Source organism: Alexandromys fortis, unplaced genomic scaffold (assembly GCF_014885135.2).
Source record: "Alexandromys fortis isolate MF-2015 unplaced genomic scaffold, M_Fortis_MF-2015_v1.1 scaffold_72, whole genome shotgun sequence".
NCBI lineage: Eukaryota > Metazoa > Chordata > Mammalia > Rodentia > Cricetidae > Alexandromys > Alexandromys fortis.
The window spans coordinates 8634383-8657909 of record NW_026067969.1 but is presented as its reverse complement, the minus strand read 5'-3'; the positions used below and the strand labels follow the sequence as shown (position 1 = coordinate 8657909).

The 23527-nt window shown below is 47.7% G+C and overlaps 1 protein-coding gene and 1 long non-coding RNA gene across 3 annotated transcripts in view; one reads left to right on the top strand and one right to left on the bottom strand.

Annotated features, from left to right (window-relative positions):
- Window positions 1–3842, bottom strand: part of LOC126509227 (uncharacterized) — a 15870-nt gene extending 12028 nt beyond the window's left edge. The window contains exon 1 of the long non-coding RNA XR_007594120.1: window positions 3715–3842. This is a non-coding gene — a long non-coding RNA (uncharacterized lncRNA). The remainder of the gene's footprint in view (window positions 1–3714) is intronic.
- Window positions 2590–23527, top strand: part of Stxbp1 (syntaxin binding protein 1) — a 63659-nt gene continuing 42721 nt past the window's right edge. The window contains exon 1 of one of the 2 annotated variants that reach the window (XM_050154954.1): window positions 2590–3101. In XM_050154954.1, the coding sequence (XP_050010911.1) occupies window positions 3065–3101 (37 nt within the window). In that variant the 5' untranslated portion in view covers window positions 2590–3064. The remainder of the gene's footprint in view (window positions 3102–23527) is intronic. The other variant, XM_050154953.1, reaches the window with a different exon arrangement.

Sequence of the window (23527 nt, the reverse complement as noted above, 5' to 3'; positions counted from 1 at the left end):
GTTTTTCGAGACAGGATTTCTCTGTAGCTTTGGTGCCTGTCCCGGAACTAGCTCTTGTAGACCAGGCTGGCCTCGAACTCCCAGAGATCCGCCTGCCTCTGCCTCCCAAGTGCTGGGATTAAAGGCGTGTGCCACCACCGCCCAGCCATCTATATATATTTTTTTAAAGATTTGTATATGTGCCTCTGTGGTTTTTTTTTGTTTGTTTGTTTTTGTTTTTTGAGACAGGGTTTCTCTGTGGCTTTTGGAGCCTGTCCTGGAACTAGCTCTGTAGACCAGGATGGTCTCAAACTCACAGAGATCCACCTGCCTCTGCCTCCCGAGTGCTGGGATTAAAGGCGTGCGCCACCATCACCCGGCTGTGACTCTGTGCTTACAGACAGTTGTGAACCTCTATGTTGGTGCTGGGAATTGAACCCTGGTGCTCTGGAAGAACAACCAGTGCTCTTAACTGCTGTGCCATCTCTCCTGCCCCCTTGTTGGTGAAGTAATCACTTAGTTTCTGAGTGATCTGTAGAAAGGGCCCAATCACAGGGCTGTTTACATTGAAGGGGCATTCACAGATTCACTCCTGTGACTCCTGGCTTTTGGCTGGCTTGTGTTTATTGTTATCATGTATGAAGAGTCTCATGCTTGTCTTGGTGTGTGGTCAGAGAACAACTTTGTGGAATCAGTTCCCACCTTGTCTCCTTATGTGGGCTCCGGTATTGGCCTCAGGTTAGCAGGCTGCTGGGAAATGCCTTGACCCACTGAGCCATGCTTTGGGAGGTCCACTTGTTTTGTTTTTTTTGAGACAGGGGATTACCATGTAGCTTAAGTTGGCCAAAATTCACAGAAAGTCTCCTGCCTCTGCCTCTTAGATGCTGGGATTGCAGATGTTTCCCACCATGTCTAGCTCTCCTTTATGGTTAAAAAATTAATTTGTTGGGCCAGGCAGTGGTGGTGCGCACCTTTAATTCCAGCGGATCTCTGTGAGTTTGAGACCAGCCTGGTCTACAAGAGCTAGTTCCAGTACAGGCTCCAAAGCTACAGAGAAACCCTGTCTCGAAAAACAAAAACAAAAAATTAATTTGTCATTATTGTGTATATACAAGTATGTTGTGTGTGAGTGTATACATGCTATAGCACTCATGTGGAGTCAGCTCCAGAGTACTGTTGTAAAAATTTTGTTATATTTACTTAGTGTGTGGCACCAAGTGCCACTGTGTGTGTGTATGTGTAGGTCAGAGGGCAGCTTTGTGGGAGTCTGTTCTCTCTTTGCACCAAATTGATTCTAGGGATCAAACTTAGATTGTCAGACTAGATGGCAAGAGCCTTTACCCACTGAGCCATCTCAAGGGCTGCTCTTTTGTGATTTTTTTTTTTTGAAACTGGATCTATGTAGCTCCATCTGTCCTGGAACTCAGCGAGATCCACCTGCCTCTGCCTCCCAAGTGCTGGAATTAAAGGCCTATGCCACTTTGCCTGGTTTTGTGATATTTATTTATTGTTATTATTATTTTGGTTTTTCAAGACAGGGTTTCTCTGTGTAGCCCTGGCTGTCCTGGAACTTGCTCTGTAGAACAGGCTGACATCAAATTCAGGGATCCTCCTGTCTCTGTCTTCCAAGTGCTGAGATTAAATGTGTGTGCCACAACACCAGGCTCTTTGTGATTTTTCTTTTTCTTTAAAAATTAAAAAAATAGATTTATTGGGCTGGAGAGATGGCTCAGCGGTTAAGAGTATTGCCTGCTCTTCCAAAGGTCCTGAGGTCAATTCCCAGCAACCACATGGTGCCTCACAGCCATCTGAAATGAGGTCTGGTGCCCTCTTCTGCCCTGAAGGCATACTTGTAGACAGAATATTGTATACATAATAAATAAATTTAAAAAAAGAAATGCAAAAACTATTAAAAAATAGATTTATTTATATATGTATTGTATATGGGTGTTTCATATGCATGTATGCGCACCAGAAGAGGGCATTAGGTACCATCAGACAACAGTCAAAGACAGTTGGGACCACCTTGTGGGCACTGGAAATTGAACTCAGGTCCTCCAGAAGAGCAGTCAGTGCTCTTAACCACTGAGCCATCTCTCTAGCCCCACCCTTTGTGATTTTTAAATTAGCTGGGCTTGTTAAGTTTTTCTTTGACGCCCATTGCATTTTATTTCTCACTGTCAGGCATCAAACCCGAGGCCTTGCATATAACAAGCAAGTGTCCTACACTGAGATGCATCTCCCACTCTTTTTTTATATTTCAAAAGCAATCTTCCTTGAGTGGTGGTGGCACATGATTTTAATCCCAGCATTCGGGAGGCAGAGGCAGGCAGATCTCTGAATTCGAGGCCAGCCTTATCTATAAAAGCTAGTTCCAGGACAGCTAGGGCTGTTACACAGAGAAACCCTGTCTCAAAACAAACAAACAAAAAAAAAAAAAAAGGAAAGGAAGAAAGAAAGAAAAGAAAAGAAAATGTTGCCTGAAAGGTGCGTGGCACAGATCTTAGCGCTCCGTCAATGATGGGTAAACAGACAGAGGGATAGTTTCGATATACCGTGAGCCTATATTGTGGCCAGGAATGGGTTCAGCTAATAAGAATCTGCCCTTGGAGTTATTTCCGTTGGCAGGAGAAAATGGAAGGCTCCCAGAAAGCAGAAAGAGCACCACGGACTGGCTTTCCGGAGATTCCCATGGCCTGTCTGCCAGAGCAGAGCTGATGCAGGGGATTTTAGGACCCTGAGCCCCGGGAGCGCGCGTAAAGCGCAGGGGAGGATGCTCCTGGAGCCCATCCGCATCCTAGAGGGCGGGGCTTTCACGCCCGGGCCGTGCTACGATTGGCGGGCGCCGGCGGGTGACGATGACGGCTGACGCGAGGCCCCGCCCCTCCCGCCCCGCCCCTCCCGCGCGCCTCGGCCGCTAGGCAGCCTCGCTCTGGCCCGAGTCGCGCCCCCGCGCCGAGTCCGCGCGTCAGTCGGTCCCCAGTGCGGCTGCGGGGCGACAGGCTGCAGACAGCGGGGCGCGCGGCCCGGGGGAGGTGACGGTGTCGCGGGAGGAGCGTCGGAGCCCGGAGACTCGCACAACGCCATGGCCCCCATTGGCCTTAAGGCGGTGGTCGGAGAGAGTAAGTGGCATCCGGGTGCTGGCCGGTGGGACCCGTTAGCCAGGCGTCGCCCTCCCAGGAGGGAAGCCCCTCTGACTTCCTGCTGCCAGCAGGCTTCCCTGACTCACGCTTCTCCCTGATCCCCTCTTCACCCCGGTCCTCCTCACCCTAGACGCCTCCTCAGTCTCTATTCCTCCATCTCATTTTCATCCCGTCCCTCCTCCTCCACCTCACACCTTGCCTTCATAAACATCCCGTTTTCCTTTTTATCTCCATCACGCCATGTCTCCTTCATCCCATCCCGTCCCCTCTCTCTGCCTCTTCACCCCAGACCACGTCTCTCCCTCCCCCATCCGCACCTTTATCCCCTCCAGCCCGTTAGCCTCCTCTGCAGCATCACCCTTCTGCACCCAACTCTTCTCCACTCATTCCTTTTCTCCCGTCTCCCTTCCTTGCCTTCTGCATTTTCAGAGCTCCTGATTCCGCCCTCCCCCCTTTTCCCCCTGTCTCCAATCCCTCCCTCTTTCCCACCCTCCCTCGTGAATCGTGACGAACGAAGCCTGGCCTGTGTCCTCCTCCCTCCCTGCCTCCCTCTCCGGAGAGCAGGGCGCTGTCCCCGGCTGCAGAGACCCACCTGGGAGCTGCTGGGCGCACGCCGCCCGGGCTACTCCTGCCAGCTGGGGAGGGGACGCAGGGTTTTCTTGCCGCGCTGCTCCCGCCGGACTGGGGCCGCGGGGTTCTCTCCGCCTCCCCTTCCCGGGGCTGGACTTCAAGGGCGGGGGTCTTAGCGGGGTCCGGAACCCTTCGAAATCAGGAGGGAGAAGGGAGCTTCAGAGTGTCGCGGGAGGAGTGGCCCCGCCAGCGCCGCAGTCTGCAGTCTTGCTGCTTGCGCTGCTTGCGGGGCTCGGCCCCGGGCGTCGCTGCGGAAAAGATATGGTTGTTTATGGGTTTGCATGAAAGGCCCAGCAGACATTTTTCAACTTATTTTTTATTTATTTTTATTGAACGGCGAGCGTCGACGTGAGAGTGTCTTGTGGGTATTTAAAAACGGCGTTCTCAAATAAGATGGGTGACCTAGGTAGAAAAATAGTGCCTCTTCAATATTTTGGCACGTTTTTATAATGAAAACGTGTGAGGGTTGTGTGGCTTTCGCTGTCTTTTTAGAATAAGAGAAAATGAAAGTGCCGTTTCCCTGTAGGAGAGGTGGAAATTTACAGTTTCCTTTTTCAGTGAGCCTCTCTTAGGATAGCTTCCCCCCCCCCCCATGCAGCATAACTGTTGAGCGGCGCAGCTGCCCTCCCCTTATTTTTTGAGTGGTATATGGACAGCACTCTTGGTGGAATCTAGCCGTGTACAGCGTTTCCTGCTTGGATATATCAGAAGAAATTGTTACAAAAACAAAACCTAAAGTGGATATTTTTTTTTTAAATGCTCACACTAGCACCCAAGGTTACTTGAACTGTTTGCTGAGGGAAGTCAGTGTTTAAGGCTGCGAGGACCCATAGGGATTTACTAATGTCAACATCTTCATTTTCACCCATGGGAAAGATATCGAGGCCTGGAGCAGTTAAATGACTTGGTGAAATCATTGCTAATTAATTTTTTTTAAAACCTGGTATCCATTTTCTTGCAACTTCAGTAAAAAATAATTCCCTTGCTTTCTATGTACATGGTTTCCTCTTAATACCTTCTTTTCAGGGGCTAGAGGTGTGGGGTGGAATGTCATGCCTCACTCTGTCCAGGTGTTATATTTGAATACTAATTCGAAAATAAAATACTTATTATAGAACAACCCCACACACACACACAAGACAGAGTCTCTGTAGTCCAAGCTACTGGCCAGAAGACACTGTGTAACCTCCACTGGCTTTAAATTTATCTTAATCCTCCTGCCTCAGCTTCACAAATGTTGAGATTATAGGTGCGAGTCACCCCGTCCATCTTTTTTTTTTTAGCTGGCTTTGAGTTCATGGTAATCCTCTTGCTTCAGTCTACCAAAATGCTGGGAATACAGGCTTGCGCCACCATGCCCAGCTCAGAAGTAGGGTCTTTGCATCCTTTTGCCAAGACCCCTGATTATGTAGGTGTCACCATAACCCCTTGCCTTGTCTCTTTTAGAAGTAAGCGTCAAGATAAAAAAAAAAATCAGTATGCAATATGGCCAGAATTTCTTTTGAAACAAAGTGAAACCGTGGTGTACAAAAATAAACGCAGTTTTACAAAAAAACCTTGTGAATGTGTGAACAGGCTTCTATTTCTGTGACAATTGACTTAGGCATGTGCTTTAGGAAAATGCATCTTGAATCCTATTTTAATGCTACCTCCTAATTTTTGGTGGGGTTTCTACTTCGACTTTTTTTTTCCAACAATAAGAGTGAAATAAAGAGGCTTTTTTTTTTTTTTTCTTTTTAGCAGTCGCGAGACTCACATAGCCCAGGTGAACCTGGGCACCTGAGGATGAACTAAGTATTGATCCCCTTGCTTCAGCCTCTGGAGGGCTTCATTCTAAGCAATGCTGGGGATTGAACCCCAAGACCTCTACCCTCTACTCTACATCTACACCTAAAGCTGCTCCCCCACCCCCTCGAGACAAGGTTTCCCTGTGTAGCTTTGGAGTTTATCCTGGAACTCACTCTGTAGACCAGGCTGGTCTCGAACTCACAGAGATCTGCCTGCCTCTGCCTCCCAAGTGCTGGGATTAAAGGCGTACACAGCTGCCCAGATCAGAGGCATTTTCTTCTTAATCAAGACCTCCTCCTCTCTGGTGGCTCCAGCTTGGGCCACGCTGACAGAAGACTAGCCAGCACCTTCACTGTCAGCTGTTCATAAGTAAAAAATGATCTTGCTTGTTTTTCTTTGTTTGTTTTGCTTGGGGGAGGCCCACGTTTGCTGAATGAACAGTGTCATTTAGGATATGAATAAAAGGAAATAAAGGTAGCCAGTTGGTGGTAGCACAGTCCTTGAATCCCAGCTCTTGGGAGGCAGAGGCAGGTAGATCTCTGAGTTCGAGACCAGACCAGCCTGGTCTACAGCGTGAGTTCCAGGACTGTTTCACAGAGAAATGCTGTCTCAAAAACAAAACAAAACAAAGAAAGGATCAAAGTAAAGAAACGTAGTTTGAACCCTGCCTTCCCCTGTAGCCTGCCCCAATCTAAGGAGGAGTCTTGCACTTGTGTTGTACCAGTCCCAGTGCCCTCCTGGTCCCTTCAGAGTTGAGTGTCTTTAGATAGCCCACAACTGTAGGCAGAAGAGGATATGGGTCGACTTGGCAACATTTGTTTAGAGCTTGCTCGAGCTATGGGCGTTTCAAACTGGAAACTGAATTAAACATGGGTCTTTTCCAAGCAAGCATGGTGGCGCACGACTTTATTTAGTTCCTGTACTTGGGAGAAAGAGACAGGCAGATCTCTGCGAGTTTCAGGCCAGCCAGGGCTACATCGTGAGACCCTGTCTCGGAAACAAACAACAAAACCACAGCAAAATAGTTACATGATTGTGACAGCCAGCCCTCCGGGAAGCTTTCTGTTACTTCCCCAGCACACTTCAGGATGCGCTCATTGTATTGCGCTGTGTATGCCGGTCTTGCCCAACCAGTCCGTAAGTTTCCTCAGGGGAGAGTATAGGTGTCTTGTTCTTATGTCTGTCCTCAGTGCATGATTTGGGGCTGGCACCCAGTTAATGCTGCACCAATAACTAATGAGAAAGGAAATAGACTTAGCTAGAATTGTGGGGAAAATTCAGACCCTGTGCCTGCTGGGATTATGGGTTCTTGTGCCCATGTGCCAGCTTTTTACTGGGGATAAGCTCAGGTCCTTCTGCTTGTCCAGCAAGGGTTTACTAGCTGAGCCATCTCCCAAATCTATAGGGCCATTTATTTATTCATTTATTCATTTATTTATTTATCTTTCTGTTTGTTTGCTTATTTGTTTGTTTCAGGACTTTAATTTTAGAAATACATTTATTTACTTGTTTGGGGGCAAGTGTGCCGTTGAGGCTTGTAGAGGTCAGAGGGCTTTCAGGAATCATTTCTTTTCTTTCACCATGTGAGTCCCGGGGATCAGACCCAGGTCAGGATTGGCTGCAAATACCCTTATCCACTGAGCCATCTTACTAACCCAGGGCTATGGTTTCCAGTTTTTTAAAAAATAATTTATGTTTATTTCATATGCATTCATATTTTGCCTGCTTGTTTGTCTTTGTGATGATGTCGGATCCCCTAGAACTAGAGTTACAGTTATGACAGTTGCCATGTGGTTGCTGGAAATTGAACCTGGGTCCTCTGAAGAGTAGCCAGTGCTCTCAACCTCTGAGGGATCTCTCCAGCCCTCTTTAACTTTTTTTTTTAAAGATTTATTTTTGTGTGCCTGAGTGTATAGGTGCCTGTGGAATCCTGAGAGGGTGTCAGATCTCTGGGCTGAATCACAGCTGGTTGTGAGTCACCAAATGTGGACGCTGGGAATCAAATGCAGGTTCTCTGGAAGATCCTGTCTCCTAAACAGATAGACAAACAAACAAACAAAAATTCCAGTGGGAGAATCTCTGTAAATTCAAGGCCAGCCTCATCAGAAACCTTATCATCAAAAAGAAAGAAAGAAAGAAAGAAAGAAAGAAAGAAAGAAAGAAAGAAAGAAAGAAAGAAAAGCAAAACCCCCCAGCAAATTATAATTTTCTCCTGCTGTTCCCTATGGACAGTTTCTTCTCCCACTCTCAGCTCCTGGCAACCACGGAACTTTTTCCATTACCTTTAGCTTTGTTCCTTCTAGAATACCATGTCAATGGGATATAACATGTAGCTCTTTTTCTTTTGTCTTGTTTTTTAAGACAGGGTTTGTCTGTGTAGCCCTGACTGTCCTGGAACTTACTATATAGACCAGGATGGTCTTGAACTCACAGAGATCCTCTTGCCTCTGCCTCCAGTGTGGGTACTGAAGGTATGTGCCACCTCACCCAGCTTTTAAAATGTGATTTCTGGGACTAGATGTCTCAGTGGGTAAACTGCCTGCGTGCAAGCATGAGGACTTGAGTTCAGATCCCAGCACCTGGGGAAAAGTGCCAGGCGTGGTCATGTGTGTCTGTAACCCTAGCTCAAAGGGAGTGGGTAGAAGAAACACTTGGATCCCTGGGCTGCGCTGGCCAGGCAGTCTACAAATCTGAGCTGTAGGTACAGAGACTGTTCCACAAGTTAAGGGGGATAGGAATAGCAGGAGACACCAATGTTGGCCTCTGGGCTCCAGTTGTTCATACAAACATGTATTTTCACACACAGCTGTACATACACAAACACGCATACACAACATATATACATTTTTTTTTGTTTGTTTTTCAAGACACGGTTTCTCTGTGGCTTTGGAGCCTGTCCTGGAACTAGCTCAGTAGACCAGGCTGGTCTTGAACTCACAGAGATCCACCTGCCTCTGCCTCCCAAATGCTGGGATTAAAGGTGTGTGTCACCACCGCCTGGTCCATATATACATTTTTAAAAACTTTCTTTCACCCAGTGTGGTAGTAGTACATGCTGGCAACTCAACACTAGGGTGCAGAGGCAGGAGGATTGCAGTAAGTTCTAGGCTACACTGAACTGCATGAAAAGTTCAAGGCAAGCCAGGGCCACGTGAGACCCTGTCGCAACTTCCCCTGTCGTAACTTCCCTGTCTTCCCTAAGTGACTTCCTTCGCATAGTGTATTGCCTTTACTGCTGTGTTGTGTGTGTTTGGCTTTTCATCACCGACTGCATCACATGGATGTCCTCCATCCTCCAGATCAAGGACCTTTGAGTTATTTCCAGTTAGGCAATCACCCACAAATTTTTAAAAAATTACCGCACTTATTTATTTTACTTTGTGTGTGTAAGTGTGTAAATGCATACCATGGCAAATATGGAAGTCCACAGTTGGCTCTCTCCCTCCACCATGTGGGTCCTGGGAACTTAGGGTCATCTGGCTTAGTGGCAAGCACCTTTAACACTGAGCCATTTCGCTGACATATACCCACAGATGTTTGTGTGAACGAATGGTATGACTACCTATGTGCCTAGGGTTAGGATTGACAATCCCAGTTCAGTCCACCACGTCTTGCCAGCCCTCAGAATTTACTTCCTGAAGAGCCCCCAAAGCCACTGCACCGCCTCACCAGCTCCCCTTTCCTCAAGTGTCTGAGGCTAAAGTTCTACAAATCCGCTGTCAAGGCTTTCTCCCCTCCTCGCCTGCCCCTCCCCCACTTCCATTCTTTGATAGGATCTTTCTATTTGTTCCAGGCTAAACTCAATTCTTAGGCTCAACTGTTCCTTCTCCTTTCTTTGAATATTTTTAAAAATAAAAATAACTTTTTTGATATAATAGTTATGATTTCATGTCTTTTTAGACATTTATTTAAAATGTAAAAAGTATATTTATTATTATTATTTTGATTTTTCAACACAGGGTTTTTCTGTGTAGCCCTGGCTGTCCTGGAACTCACTTTGTAGATTAGGCTGACCTCAAACTCACAGAGATCTGCCTGCCTCTGCCTCTCAAGTGCCAGGATTAAAGGTATGTGCCATCATTGCCTGACTGTAAAATATATTTTGGGATGATCTCATTGTGTCTTTGTTCCCAGTTTATTTATTATCATTTACTTTTAAACTTTGAGACCGTGTCTCCCTGTGTGGCTCACAGCCGTTTCCCTGCCTCAGCCTCCCTACCAGCTGGGTTTACAGGTGTGTACCACCATATCCAGCTATGCCTAACTTCGTGGTGCTTATTTCTGGATATCATCCTCCTTGCTTGAACTGGTTGTCATCTTATAATGATGTGATTTATAGTTTAAGTTGGGGCAGAATTTCCCAGAGCAGTGGTTTAGGGGCAGACAGCTTCCCTATGTCTCCGTCAGTTGTGAGTGGCAGCCATCTGTCCGTCTGCAGTATATTGACTATCTTTTGTTTTTATTGTGTTGGCTGTCCATTGAATAGCTTTCCCGCTGGCTTTTGAGACACACAGGTGTTTGGTAGCTAACGAGGTATTTTTTTCTTTAGCAAAGCAATCAGGCTCAATTTTATAGTTACCTGTGGGAGTTCAGCAGCCCTGGTGGTCCTGAGCTTGCCCTTGGAGAACAGTTTTCAGGATGTCAGCTTTGAAGTCGACCAGAGGGACCCAGCTCTCCTAGGGGCATTTGGCCAGAGGTAAAGCCCTGGGAAATGCTGCTGAGAATGCTAACTCCAAATGTATCCTTATGGTAAGCATCCTTAGTATGCTTCCTCTGAGTATTTGAAGCTGTTAAGAGCAAGTGTCCACTCTTCCCCTGTCAATCAATCAGACTCTCAGCAGCCCAGCTGCTTTGAACAGTTCACAGAGACTTGAGAAAAGTCTGCCTCAGGAGGCCTTGCTTTAGGCACAGCGTCTCCAGACTACTTGCAAGGAAGAGCAGTAAAGGGGTGCTGCTGTGAGGAGCCTCTGTGACCCCTACACGACCCTAGGTGAGCTATTCTCAGTTAGGGATGAAGGGGTGTCCCTCTCCAGCGGCTAGTGGGCAGAATGCTGATGAGCGAAGGCCAGACAGGCTTGTGATTGGTGCAGAAGTGAGGCTTGTGAATGGAACCCCGAGCCATGTCCAAACAAGGCTGCGGACAGTAGAAGCTCTGTGAAGCTTCATGCCCACCTTCCGGCTGTCTTTAAGCAAGCAAAGCCTTTGTTTTCTGGTCAGTCTGTATACAGCATGTGAGGTACGGGCCTCTCTCTGTTTTCTGGTCAGTCCAGGAAACTGCTTTCCTGTGACCCAACCCTGGGATTGTAATGTTAGGCCCAGAAAGGCCTCCTCCCAGCAGTCTGTGTTTATGTTCTGTCTTCTGGTTAGCCTTGGCTTTGATGGTTAGCCAGCCACGGCCTCAAACTCCTAATCCTCCTGCCTGCAGCCAGTGCCAGGATTACAGTGTGTACCTCCCTGCCAGGCCCCACTTGCGGTCATTGTCATGGACTGGGTTGGTGACAGGTGAGAGCCTGGGCTCTTAGCTGGAGTAATGGAAGCAGCAGCAGCAAAGTAGTCAAGGTCTAGAGAGCAGCAAAGACCAGAATCTTGGGAACTGAGATGAGATACTAAGCTACAGCTGCAGAAGTGGGAGGGGGCGGGGGAGATCAGAGAGCGGAGACTTTGGAAGGGGAGAGCCTGGGGAGAGCCTGGGGAGAGCCAAGGCCATAAGTCCTGGTTGCTGGATGCATTCAGAGAGCATCAGTGGTTTGAGCTGAGGGTTCCAGCACCTGCAGTGAGCTCTGCAGCTGTGACTCCCGCTGCAGGGCTGCTAGCACTCAAAGCCCAGTGTTGGAGGAGGGTGCTGCCTGTTGGTTCCCGGCCACTTAGCCCCGAAATAGTCACACAGAAACTGTATCCACTAAATCACTGCTTGGCCCATTAGCTCTAGCTTCTTATTGGCTAGCTCTTATATCTTAATTTAACCCATTTCTATTAATCTGTATATCACCAGCAAAGTTTCAGCACGTCTATCTCCGGTGGCGGCTCCATGGCTTCTCCTCACTCCACCTCCTTTCTCCCAGCATTCCATTTAGTTTTCCCTGCCTAGCTCTGTTCTTCCCTGCCATAGGCTCAAATCAGTTCTTTATTCATTAACCAATAAAAGCAACACATAGGCAGAAGGACCTCCCACACCAGCCCAGGGCAATAAGCCTCTAACCTGAGCACCTAGAGATGTCCATCTCCAGCCAGGAGCTGGCCATAGACCTCCGACTTGGAAGGGCTAGAGCTTACTCTAACCTGAGCAATGAGAGCTGTAAGTCCCTGATTTTGACACCTGCGGTTCTGAGCCTCCAGTTCTCAGGCCCCTAGCTATCGCCCTAGGTAAAGCTCAGTTTATAAGCCACTGGCACTCAGGGGCTCAGGACACCAGCACCAAGGGGTCTGCTCTTTTCTAGTCATGAGCTTATTGAGTAGAGTGGTGGAATCCTCCTCAGCCACTGTGACAGGTCATAGCACTGGCCATCACTGTACAGAACTGGATCCATCTGGTATTTCAGAGAAACAGTTCCCCAGTTTGTCCTTTGCTGTCACATGCATGCTGTGACACAAGTACCTACCCACATACATGAATAAGTGAATGTAAGTTCAAACACAAGCTGTGCTGCTTAAAGTGGTGGCCTTTAATCCCAGTTTTCAGGAGACAGATCTCTGAGTTTGAGGACAGCCTGGTCTATACAACAAGTTCCAGGACAGCCAGGGCTACATAGAGAAAGCCTGTCTCAAAGAAACAAAAATAAATAAATAACCAAAAAAAGAAAACCAAAACACCAATCAACAGTAAGCACAAACCCCCAACAGAGCCTAGTTGTGAAGGTACAGGCTCGATTGGTCTCCAGAAGCCAGTCTTTCTATGGTGACCTGTAGAGATGTCAGAAAACTTAAGGACACAGCTGGATGTCACTCAGTGTCCTCCACAGGGTCTGGAACCCAGTGTTTTGTTTGTTAATCACTATATAGATAGAATATTGGTGCTGGAAGCTGTGCGGCAAGGTGTAGATGAGTAACCTGGTCCTCCTGCCTTGCTGGGGTTCTAGGCCTGTACCTCCAAGCCCAAGGAGACCCGGTTCTTGTGGGGTTCAGGGCAGTGGTGGCAGCACAGCAGTGACCTTGCCTCACTGGGACTCTGGATAATGTCGGGACCCATGGGAAGCAGGTGAGGACAAGGAGACCTGTAAAAGGAGAAGCTAGCCGAGCAGAAGGTGGTATCAGTGGGCCCAAGTGGCAAGCACTGGAAGAGCTGAGGTTGGCAAGAAAGAGGGACCCAGGATAGCTGGGCTGGGGAAGGAGAGACACAGAGAAGCTGGAGAGGTGCTGGACTTCCTTAGCCTTCTGGGAGACGAAGAGCAAGAGAAACAGCAGATTTGGGAAAACGTTAGCTTCCCTAGGTGTCTATGTACCGTCTCAAGAATGTGCTGAGAGCCAGTGGGCAGGGGCATCAAAGGGAGAAGTCATGATGGAGGTGCAGGCTGGGGGCATTAGATGACCTAAATTATTGGGGACAGTCAGATGAGAGGGTGGGAAAGTGGAGGAAGGAGACACTGACATTGACAGCTAGGCCCCGCCAGAGCAGCCAGCAGGGAGGCTCGTCTGTGGGCAGTGTCTGAGTCTTTTCACTCACAGGCCCTTGAGCTTAATTCTCAGTGACCTAGAGCCAGCAACAGCTCTTCAGCTCAGGGGCGAGCTCCACTCTCCAGGGAGGAGGCTTTGTAGCAGGTCACTTGAGGGCTGTTCACCTCCTGGTGCTTCCCTTGTATTAGGATCAATAGCTGTCTGTGCTGACTTCATTGCTCATGGTTGCTTGGAGGAGGAAGTGTGGATGTTTCAGTGTCAGGAAGGACAGGTTTTGTGCTAGGTGAGCATGGTATCAGGCCATGGGGTCCTGGCTCTGGGAGGCAATGAGAAAGCCCCAGACTGGACCCTCACCCAGAGTAGGGGCTCAGATTCTTCTGACTGTTGTGTGGATCGCCATACCAGGCCTTTTCCTTCTTTGTGTCTTGGGGGGCAGGCAGCACTATACTCGTATTTCATGCCAGCAGACTCACAAGGACAAGCAGGAGCCGGGACGAGGATTGCGGCAGTGGGGCAGAAAGGCAGCTTACGCTGAGCTGAGATACAGCATCTGTGGGATTTTCTCCTGGTTCTAATCCAGTCGCACAATCCCCTGGCCTCACTGTAATGGCAGGAGGAATGGAGCTGCTTCTACCTGGCAGCCCAAAGAAAGGGAAGAACTTAAAGGTGTTGGTTTTCAGGAGCAGCGAGTGACCAAGCCCTGTCATGTCTTCTGAACTAACTTTTAGTCTTTAGCATAACCGGATGGCATCCAGAGACACACTCTTCTTCTCGGGAGAAAAAAGCATGGGAACTGGGCAAAGGGTTGCTCTGATTTGGCCGCACTTCACATTGTGGTCTTTAACCTATAAGTTTGTTTGCCCTCAGCAGATAAGAGTGCTGGCCCCCGAGCCAGAGTTCCGTGTGCTGTGGCGTGAACGCAACAGGCACATGTGCACAATAAAGAAAGAACCCCACCTGCAGACTCACCTTGTTCGGGCGTAGAGGCTGGGGCTTTAAGATGAAGCAGTCATGCCTCCATGAGACCACTTAGCTTACCCTTAGACACTGATTGGTTGTTGGTTGGTTTTTCGAGACAGGGTTTCTCTGTGAAACAGAGAACTCACTTTGTAGACCAGGTTGGTCTCGAACTCACAGAAATCCACCTCCCCAGTGCTAGGATTAAAGGTGTGTGCCACCACCACTGGGTCCTTTAGACATTTGTTAGGAGCTCCCTTCTTTGGCTGTTCCACCTCATGGTGCGCAGACTTCCTTTTCTTCCCAGTTATCTACCTGGCTTTCACTGTGTCTTCTAGGTTTCCTCAAATTTATTATTCTTTTTTTTTTACTTTATTTTTTAAATATTTATTTATTTATTTATTATCTATACAATATTCTGTGTGTATGCTTGTAGGCCAGAAGAGGGCACCAGACCTCATTACAGATGGTTGTGAGCCACCATGTGGTTGCTGGGAATTGAACTCAGGACCTTTGGAAGAGCAGGCAATGCTCTTAACCACTGAGCCATCTCTCCAGCCCTCAAATTTATTATTCTGTATGGTTTTTTTTTTGCTTAAATTTTTGTTGGTTTCCGCTGTTGTATTCTATCAGAATTCCAAATAAATTTTTATACAAAAACAATCAACATGTATTTATTTAACATACATTGTAAAGGCTCAAGCAGACTTAATTTAAAAAGCAAATAAAGCAGGGCAGTGGTGGCGCACACCTTTAATCCCAGCACTCAGGAGGCAGAGGTAAGCGGATCTCTGTGAGTTTGAGGCCAGCCTGGTCTACAAGAGTGAGTTCCAGGACAGGCTCCAAAGCTACAGAGAAACCCTGTCTAGAATACCCCCCCCCCCGAAAAAAAAAGCAAATAAAAATAATACACAGCTTGGAAATCAAGGAGAGGACAGACCATCTAAGGAACAAGACAACACAAAGGGAAGCTGGACATCTTGTGTCAGGGCTCTTGACGGGAGACCTGCTTTGAATAGGTCTCTTGCAGGCACTTCTTAAACACTGGCGTTTTTTTTTTTTTTCAGAGCTCAGCAGCATGTGTGTTCAAAGGGCTATTGATGCTGGGTTCTCCTAGTAGCTCTGGATAGAGAGCAAGATGGTTCTGACATCATATAGTGAGGACCACTTATCCTTGAGGATGTCCAGGCAGATGCTGCCCTGGGTGTCTACACTGGGGTGGTAGCAGGGTGTGAGGAACTTCATGGCGGGTACATTGTAAGGGTAGCCACTGAGGAGCTCTAGTGAGAGTTTATACCTCAGGTCTTCATATACTGTGCCGGCTGTTCCATGGATTGTGGAAATCCCTTTGTCACCAGACAAGGGTCATCAGCTCCTGCTGTAGCCTCTTGCCCATGTGGCCCTAGGATGGTCTTAGCTTCCATGAATGCAAAGTCAGCTAGTGTGTCTACTGTAGAAAATCAGACCACAGATTCAGTATAAAATGAGACACCACTTAGGAGAACTGCATTCTATAAAGGAGTGAGGAAGGGGCCATCAGACTTATGTTGCATCCACCATACCCCAGCCCCCTAACAGCAAGTGCAGACTCTGGCCACTAATTTTTTCCTTCTCCCTGATAAGCAGTCATAAATCTCAGCATTTTAGGGCTGATTATGTGGGCAGTAAGCAAGAGCTTGACTACAGGTTAAAAACAAATATTTGGGCCCAGTGTGGTGGCATATATCTTTAATCCCTGGCACTTGGGAGGCAGAGGCAGATGGAGCTCTGTGAATTTGAAGTCAGCCTGGTCTACATAGGCAGTTCCAGGACAGCCAGGGCTATATAGTGAGACTCTGTCTCAAAAATAAATAAATAAATTACTTACTTAAAAAAATCGCAAGTATTTGAGATAGCCCAAATTCAGGCTTCTCATAATGGGCCAGCTTCCCAAGCTCCAAGGTACATTGTCAACAAAGCAGTCTTGGGCATAGAGTCTTAGCACAGTCACACAGTGTAGAGACTTCCACAGGCACCCTTTGCCACCTTCCCACTGCTCAGTTGAGGGCAGGTAGCCACGACCACCTCAGCACCCAGCCTCCACTGCATACTCCAGCAGAATGTTCCAATCCTGCCTAGGTACTTGGGGAAGTACATACGGCTGATGTACAGCCAGAGTTCTGCCTCTATCATTTCAAGTGGAAAAGAACAATAAAATGTCTGCATAGGAACTTTGAAAAAAATGTTGTTTTGGGGGAGAATGGTGGTGCACACCTTGAGCTGGAACTACACAGTGAGAGCCTCAAAAAAGCAAAACAGTAACAAGTTGTTTGGTTTTCCTCTCCTGGGTTATTGGAGACAGGGTCTCAAAGGCCCAGGTTGCCTAGAACTCACTATGTAGCCAAAGATCGTTCCCACCTCCCACCAATCCCAGTGTCTGCAAGTGTTTTATGGGGAAGGAAGAAACCCAGCAAAGGCTCATGAGGACAGTTTATTCTGGACGAAGACGTGCAGGGAAAGTAATTTTAAGTGTCCTCAGCTGTGAAGATCGTGACCTTAGAGCCCAAAGGAAAGCTAACATGAAGATAGGAGTGAGGTGGAATTGGCCAGGTGAGGGAACCGGACTCGGCAGATAGTACCATTGCTAAGCTAAGGAAGGATCTCTGAGAGATGGAAGACTGGCTGCGTACTCCGTGGAAGCGAGCATCCGCCCTTTCTCTTGGCTTGCCAGCATCTTCTCTCCTTGGAGCCCCACCTTTTCCTGAGCTCGATCGTAAGCCCAAACCCAAATAGGATGTTTCTTTGTCCTGGTATCTTTTTCCTTTTTAATCTTATAAGATATTTTTAGATTTGCTTATTTTTATTTTATGTGTATGGGTATTCTGTGTATATGTCTGTGCACCACACGTGTGCCTGGTGTCTGCAAAGGCTGGAGAGGCTTTCAGATGCCCTGGAACCAGAGTTACAGACAATCGTGAACCGTTCTGTGGGAATCAAACCTGGGTCTTCTGCAAACCTGGATCTTCTGCAAGAGCAACAAATGTTCTTAATCGCTCCAGCCCCACTTTTCCTGGTATCTTATGTAAGGGTTGAGGAAAAGGAAGTAGTCCTCCCGAAACCGAAGCTTTCTGTGTACTTGTTCGTGGTGGGAGACTGTTTCCTGCCTCTCAGAGCTTCCCTGTCATGTCAGTGTGATACCTGGCTTCTCTCTCACGTCAGTGTGATACCTATAAAAGTCTTTATTGAAGGTTCCAGAAGGACTGTCAGTCCTTGATCAGATGAGCTCTCAGCTTGGTACTGTTGGTATTTGGACCAGATTGTAGGCAGTTAATAGCACCCCCTGGCCAAGATATTCCCCGGGGGCAGATTCATTCCCTGTCTCAAACCACTGGACTGCCCGATCCACTCTGGATTTCTGAGATCCAAGGAAGCACTCCATTCCATCTCCTTGTCTTCAGAGCGTACTTCCCCCTCATGTTGCTCTCTGGGAAATACAGATGCCACTTCTACTAATGCGTCTGCTGGCCACATCTCAGTTCCGCTGTCTTACAGAGCGTCTGTGCTGAAAGGACCTCAGTGGTTGGCAGAGAAATGCATTCAGACTGGAGACCAAATGGGCATTGGTACATGAGCGCCCCTGCTGGTGGTGCAAGAGAGGGGCAGACATAAACTGCCTCCCATGGCACTGTTATTTTTTTCCATTTCTCTTTTCCCGGTGAGCGTGTATGCATAATGCTAGGGACTGAACCCTGGGCCACTAAGCTGCCCTGCCTCCCTTTAAGTGTTGAGACTTGGAGTCTTCCTAATAGGCCTGGGACCTGCAATCCTCCTGCCTTAGCTGCTGAATAACTAGGATTACAGGTGTGGCCCCTCCACCCAGGCTTTCCTTGTTTTTGTTTTGTTGTTGTTGTTGTTTTGTTTGGTTTGGTTTGGTTTGGTTCAAAGTATCAAAATAAGGCTTTAAGAAAATGGGAATTGTTATAGTTTCTGGTTCTTGCTGATCTTCCCACCTGTGTGTATTTTTATAATGTTCCCTTTATCCAAGGAACACTGTGTTTAGGCGACCATAGGAAGAACAAGGTAACTCTCTTATTTTACTTATTATTGTGTCTCCTATTATTTTTGGTGCCGTGTCCATGCCCCCAGGGACATCCTCGGCCTGAGAGACCTTCCTGAACTTTTGGCTCTCAACCTCGTGAAACGGGAAAATGTAAGGAGGATGTCTCTTGAAAGAGAAAATGAAATCGTTTTGGTCTTGGTTAGGGCTTGCTTCCCGATGGCAGACGTTCTCTGGCATGCACTCCTCTCAGGATCTGGCAGGCAGCCCGTGTCATGGATGTCATCACCTTGGGCATCCAAGCCTTTTTTTTTTTTTTTTTTTATTTTTTATAAAGACAGGGTTTCTCTGTAGCTTTGGAGCCTGTCCTGGAACTAGCTCTTGTAGCCCAGGCTGGGCTCAAACTCACAGAGATCCGCCTGCCTCTGCCTCCTGAGTGCTGGGATTAAAGGCTTGAGCCACCACCGCCTGGCTGGGCATCCAAGTCTTAAGCAGAATCTGGGTGTGCTCACACGGTAATCAAACCATCATCAACCCAGCTTTCACACCCTCAGGCCCCATTCTTCCCTCCCATTCCCTACCACCCCAGAATCAAATGTAAATGGCTAGGCCGTGGCCACTCAGCAGTTGCAGAGAGGGCATCATGTTCTTGCAGTCACTGATGATTTGTGGTCTCTATTTTGGTTTCCCTTGCATCTGCAAGTACAGTTGAGATACAAATAGTAAATTAAAATCTTAGGTAAATGCTGTTTATAGGGCAAGTGGGGGGCATCGTCTGAAGACTGTCACAGTCCCATGTTAAGAAAAACCACATTATTTATTCCTTTTTTCTTTCTTTTCAAGTGAAGTTAATACAGTTTATTTTTAGACAACCGACATGACACATCTTTTCTTAAAACCACAGTGTCTCTTCTCCAAATAAATCACAGCCAAAGTAAAGCTCAGGGTGAGACCAGCACCACCTTTCTCGGTCCTGGTGTTGCCTTAAGCTACAGGCGGTTTTGGTGACAAGTGATTGGTCCAGTGTAATCTCCAATTTGTTTTTTTCAAAACAAGGATGTTACATAAAAGCTTTTCCAGCATGAGTCTGTCACTTTCTGACCATATAGATTTTAAGAAGTACTCCCCAATCCAGTCTGGACGCTGCCAAGACGGGCAGAACAACCACAAACTGTTCAGGGCCCATCAGTGCCTGCAGATCGACATTTATTTATTTGTTTATTTATTTATTTGTTTATTTAGGCTTTTTGAGGCAGGGTTTCTCTGTAGCTTTGGAGCCTGTCCTGAAACTCACTCTGTAGACCAGGCTGGCCTTGAATTCACAGAGATCCACCAGCTTCTGCCTGGTGCTGGAATTAAAGGCATGTGCTACCACTGCCCGACTTTATTTTTTAACACAGAGTTTCTTTCTGTAGACCAGGCTGGCCTAGAAACTCACAGAGATCTACTAGCCTGGTCTACATAGTGACTTCTTGGATAGCCAGGGCTGGGCTACACAGTAAGATTCTGTCTTAAAAAAAGTGTGTGTGTTGGGGTACAGTTTGGGGGTAGAGCATGAGTTTATCATACAGAAGATCCTGGATCTGTCTCCAGGGCAAAACAACAGCCCAGCAAGGCAGTGCATTCTAAGATGGCGGGCGGCTGTTCTTCCCTGAGCGTCTGCTCGTGTCTCTGCATTTGCACAGCCGCACAGTCCTCACTGCATCTGTGTGAGGACTCAGGGAAGAGTTTCCTGACCCATCTGGTTTGCAGGCTTGTACTGCAGGACAGCCACTGCTCACCTGTATTGTCCTTCAAGAATGGAGACAGATCTCCCCAGCAGGCCCTGCGGGAAGACCTCTGAGCTCTCTGTTTAAGCTGCAGGATTTGAACTGGGTCTTCTGAACACTGGGGCAGTGCGAGAGTGGAGAACCCTTGGACAAGCCACCCCCTTCAGCTATGAAGCCCACCACAGATCACAGAACTCCACTCGTCTGTGCCAGAAGGTTCTGTGTGGGCATTTTGCCAAATTGTCATGCCATATTAGATGTCATGGATGGGACAGGGATGAAGGTGCCAGACAGGAAGGAAGCTGCCCTGAGCCGTCCTCCCAGAGCTCCATGGCGCTCACCAGTTGGTCTGTCCCTCACTCTTCTACCCTCCATCTTAACTGCAACTCTGCACCTGCTTTCCTGCCTGAAAAATGCTTCCCGCAGAGCCCCAGCCCTAACCACACTCTAGTTCATGACAGCGTGAGCAGGTACAGACGTGAGAGCGTGCCAGTGCGTGTATCCTCCTGGGTGTGTGTGGGCACACGTGGACATCAGAGGACAGTGTTGGGTGTTGTTCCTCAGGAGCTGACCGTCTTTCTGAGATGGTCTCTGACTAGGACTTGAGGCTCACCTAAGCGAGACTGACAGGCCGCAAGCCCCAGCCAGCCCCTCCTGTCTTCGTCTTTCCAGCACTTGGATCATAAATACATGCCACCGTGCTCGGCTTTGTATGTGGCTGCTGAGGTTCAGGCTCAGGTCTTTGTGCTTGTGTGGCCCGAGGTGGAGGTTGAGTAGCTGACCAGCTCTAGATGGCTCTTGGTCTCTCTGCACAGAGGAGATCTGCACAATAGAGGCGGAGATGGGATTATACTCTAGAAAATAGCCTGGGCCACTGACTCTTGGTGCTAAAATGGGCTCTAATCCATCTTTCCCTTTTGGTATTGGATTACAGAATGTAGGGCAGGGCTGGGGATTGGCTGTTAAGAATACCCTGGACAAATATATGCTCCGAGAGCGTGGGGAGGGAGTACACTGCAGTCACTGCGGCTGGTGTGACTTTGGACACCTGGGCTTGGCTTGTACCACTACCTTCCCCAATCGGAACTTCTCAAGGGCAAAGTCTTCCACTGCCTTTAAATCAATTACTGGTAGCAAAAGATACCTTCAGCCCAAGTCATTTGTTAAGTTCAGATAAAGCAGAGGGCCGGACTGTGTGTAGGTCAGTGGCAGAGCACTTGCTGTCCCCTACTGCATCACGGCACCAAGGCAGCTGCAGGGAAGCGCGCCTTTCTGCTGGAGTAGGGAGCCAGGATCCTGTCCAGTGGCGGAGTCCTGCAGTCAACTGGCTTTAACAGAAGCCCAGGACACCGTGCACACCGCGCATTCCGTGCATGCTCCTGCACACGCCCTAGCTCTCCTCACTGTTTTGTTTTGTTGTTGTCTTTTCCTAGTAGAAGCATGGAGTGACATTGGAACACATCAGCAATTAAAGCTAATAATTTTATTTTTGTTGTAATATAATTTTTTATTGAAAAAAAAATTTCCGCCTCCTCCCCGCCTCCCATTTCCCTCCCTGTCTCCCATTTCCCTCCCCCTCCTCCCACTCCTCTCCCCCTCCCTCTCCAGTCTGAAGAGCAGTCAGGGTTCCCTGCCCTGTGGAAAGTCCAAAGTCCTCCCCCCTCCATCCTGGTCTAGGAAGGTGAACATCCAAACTGGCTAGGCTCCCACAAAGCCAGAACATGAAGTAGGATCAAAACCCAGTGCCATTGTCCTTGGCTTCTCAGCAGCCCTCATTGTCCGCCATATTCAGAGAGTCCGGTTTTATCCCATGCTTTTTCAGTCACAGTCCAGCTGGCCTTGGTGAGCTCCCAATAGATCAGCCCCACTGTCTCCGTGAGTGGGTGCACCCCTTGTGGTCCTGACTTCTTTGCTCATATTCTCCCTCCTTCTGCTCCTCCTTGGGACATTGGGAGCTCAGTCCGGTGCTCCAGTGTGGGTCTCTGTCTCTATCTCTATCCATCTTCAGATGAAGGTTCTATGGTGATATGCAAGATATTCATCAGTATGGCTATAGGATAGGGTCATTTCAGGTTCCCTGTCCTCAGCTGCCCCAGGAACTAACTGGGGATAATCATTTTATTTCATAAAAAGAACATTTGCTCTACATTTTCCCAATTTGCCTATGCTTCTAAAAAACAGTTGTATGTAACAACATTAAAGAAAAAAAGAGGCCACGAATTTGACTAGAGCCAGAGGGATATTTGGCAGGGTTTCGATGGAGGAAAGGAAAGGGAGAAATGAGGTAATATTATAATCTCAGAAAATAAATCGACCAGGCAGTGGTGGCGCATGTCTTTAATCCTAGCACTTGGGAGGCAGAGGCAGGCAGAGTTCTATGAGTTCAAGGCCAGCCTGGTCTACAGAATGAGTTCCAGAACAGCCAGGCCTCACAAAGAAACCCTTTCTTGAAATACCAAAATGAATAAAGATTAAAAAATTAAAAAGCCCAAGAGTCTCCCAAGAGCTCAGTCATTCCCAGGTGGAAGGTACGAAGCTAAGGAACAGAGAGAATAAATCATTTAGATCTCAAACCAACAACAAAAACCAGTTGTGTTTGCATTTGGAGCATGGGCATGCTAACCTTCAATGAAACAGATAGAATTATAACGCCCTAGTGATTTCATTTACTATAATTAATTAATTAATTAATTGGGGGTGGGGCAGCTGTAGGGCTGGAGATGGCTGAGTGGCCTGACCTGAATTCTCCCCCTAGAACCCTATAGAGATGGAGGGAAAGCCAGGTGCAGCAGCGACCCTCTAATCTCAGCACCCAGGAGGCTGAGGCAGGAGCATTGCAACCTTGTAGTAGGTCAACTTGCACTACATAACGAGTCTCACAAAATAAAATGAAAATCTGCCCAGGTTTCCTGGTTTCACTTGAAATTGGCTTTTAGAGCTGTCCAGAAATGCTAACGTGCAGGAGTTCACTCTGCTGGTCTCTGGGAAGATGCACGGTTCCTTCTTGCCTTGACTAACACTGCTCACTGCCCACCCCACCCCCCAGTCAGGTCAGGTGCTGCATGCCCCGGCTCCGTCCCCCCATCCCCAGAAGGGAGGCAGTCTCCCTGTCGACCTTTCTGTTGGATTCTCTTCTGTTTATTTTTGCCCGCATCAATGCTCTGGTCTCTCACACCTTTTGAACAAACAAAGCCTCCTTTGTGTTCCCATCTCTCCCGTTAGTTTATTTGTTCTCCTTTTCGCAAGTCTTCCAAGGTTATAACCGACCGTCCTCTCTCCCTCTCACTGAGAGCCAAGCTCACATCTCCAGTTTTACCTCCTATTTCTCTCTCTGTAGTTTTTTTTAAACTTTGGTTTTTATTTTTATTTGTGCCTGTGTGCATGTACATGTATGTATGTGCCATGTTCATGCAGGTGCCTGAAGAGGCCAGAAGAAGGCACTGATCTGTTGGAGCCAGAGTTACTGGAGGTTGTGAGCCACTCTTTGGTTTCTGTTTTTTGAGTTTTTTGTTTGTTTGTTTGTTTTTATTTTTCAAGGCAAGGTTTCTCTATAGCTTTGATGCCTGTCCTGGAACTAGTTCTTTTTTTTTTTTTTTTTTTTTTTTTTTTTTTTT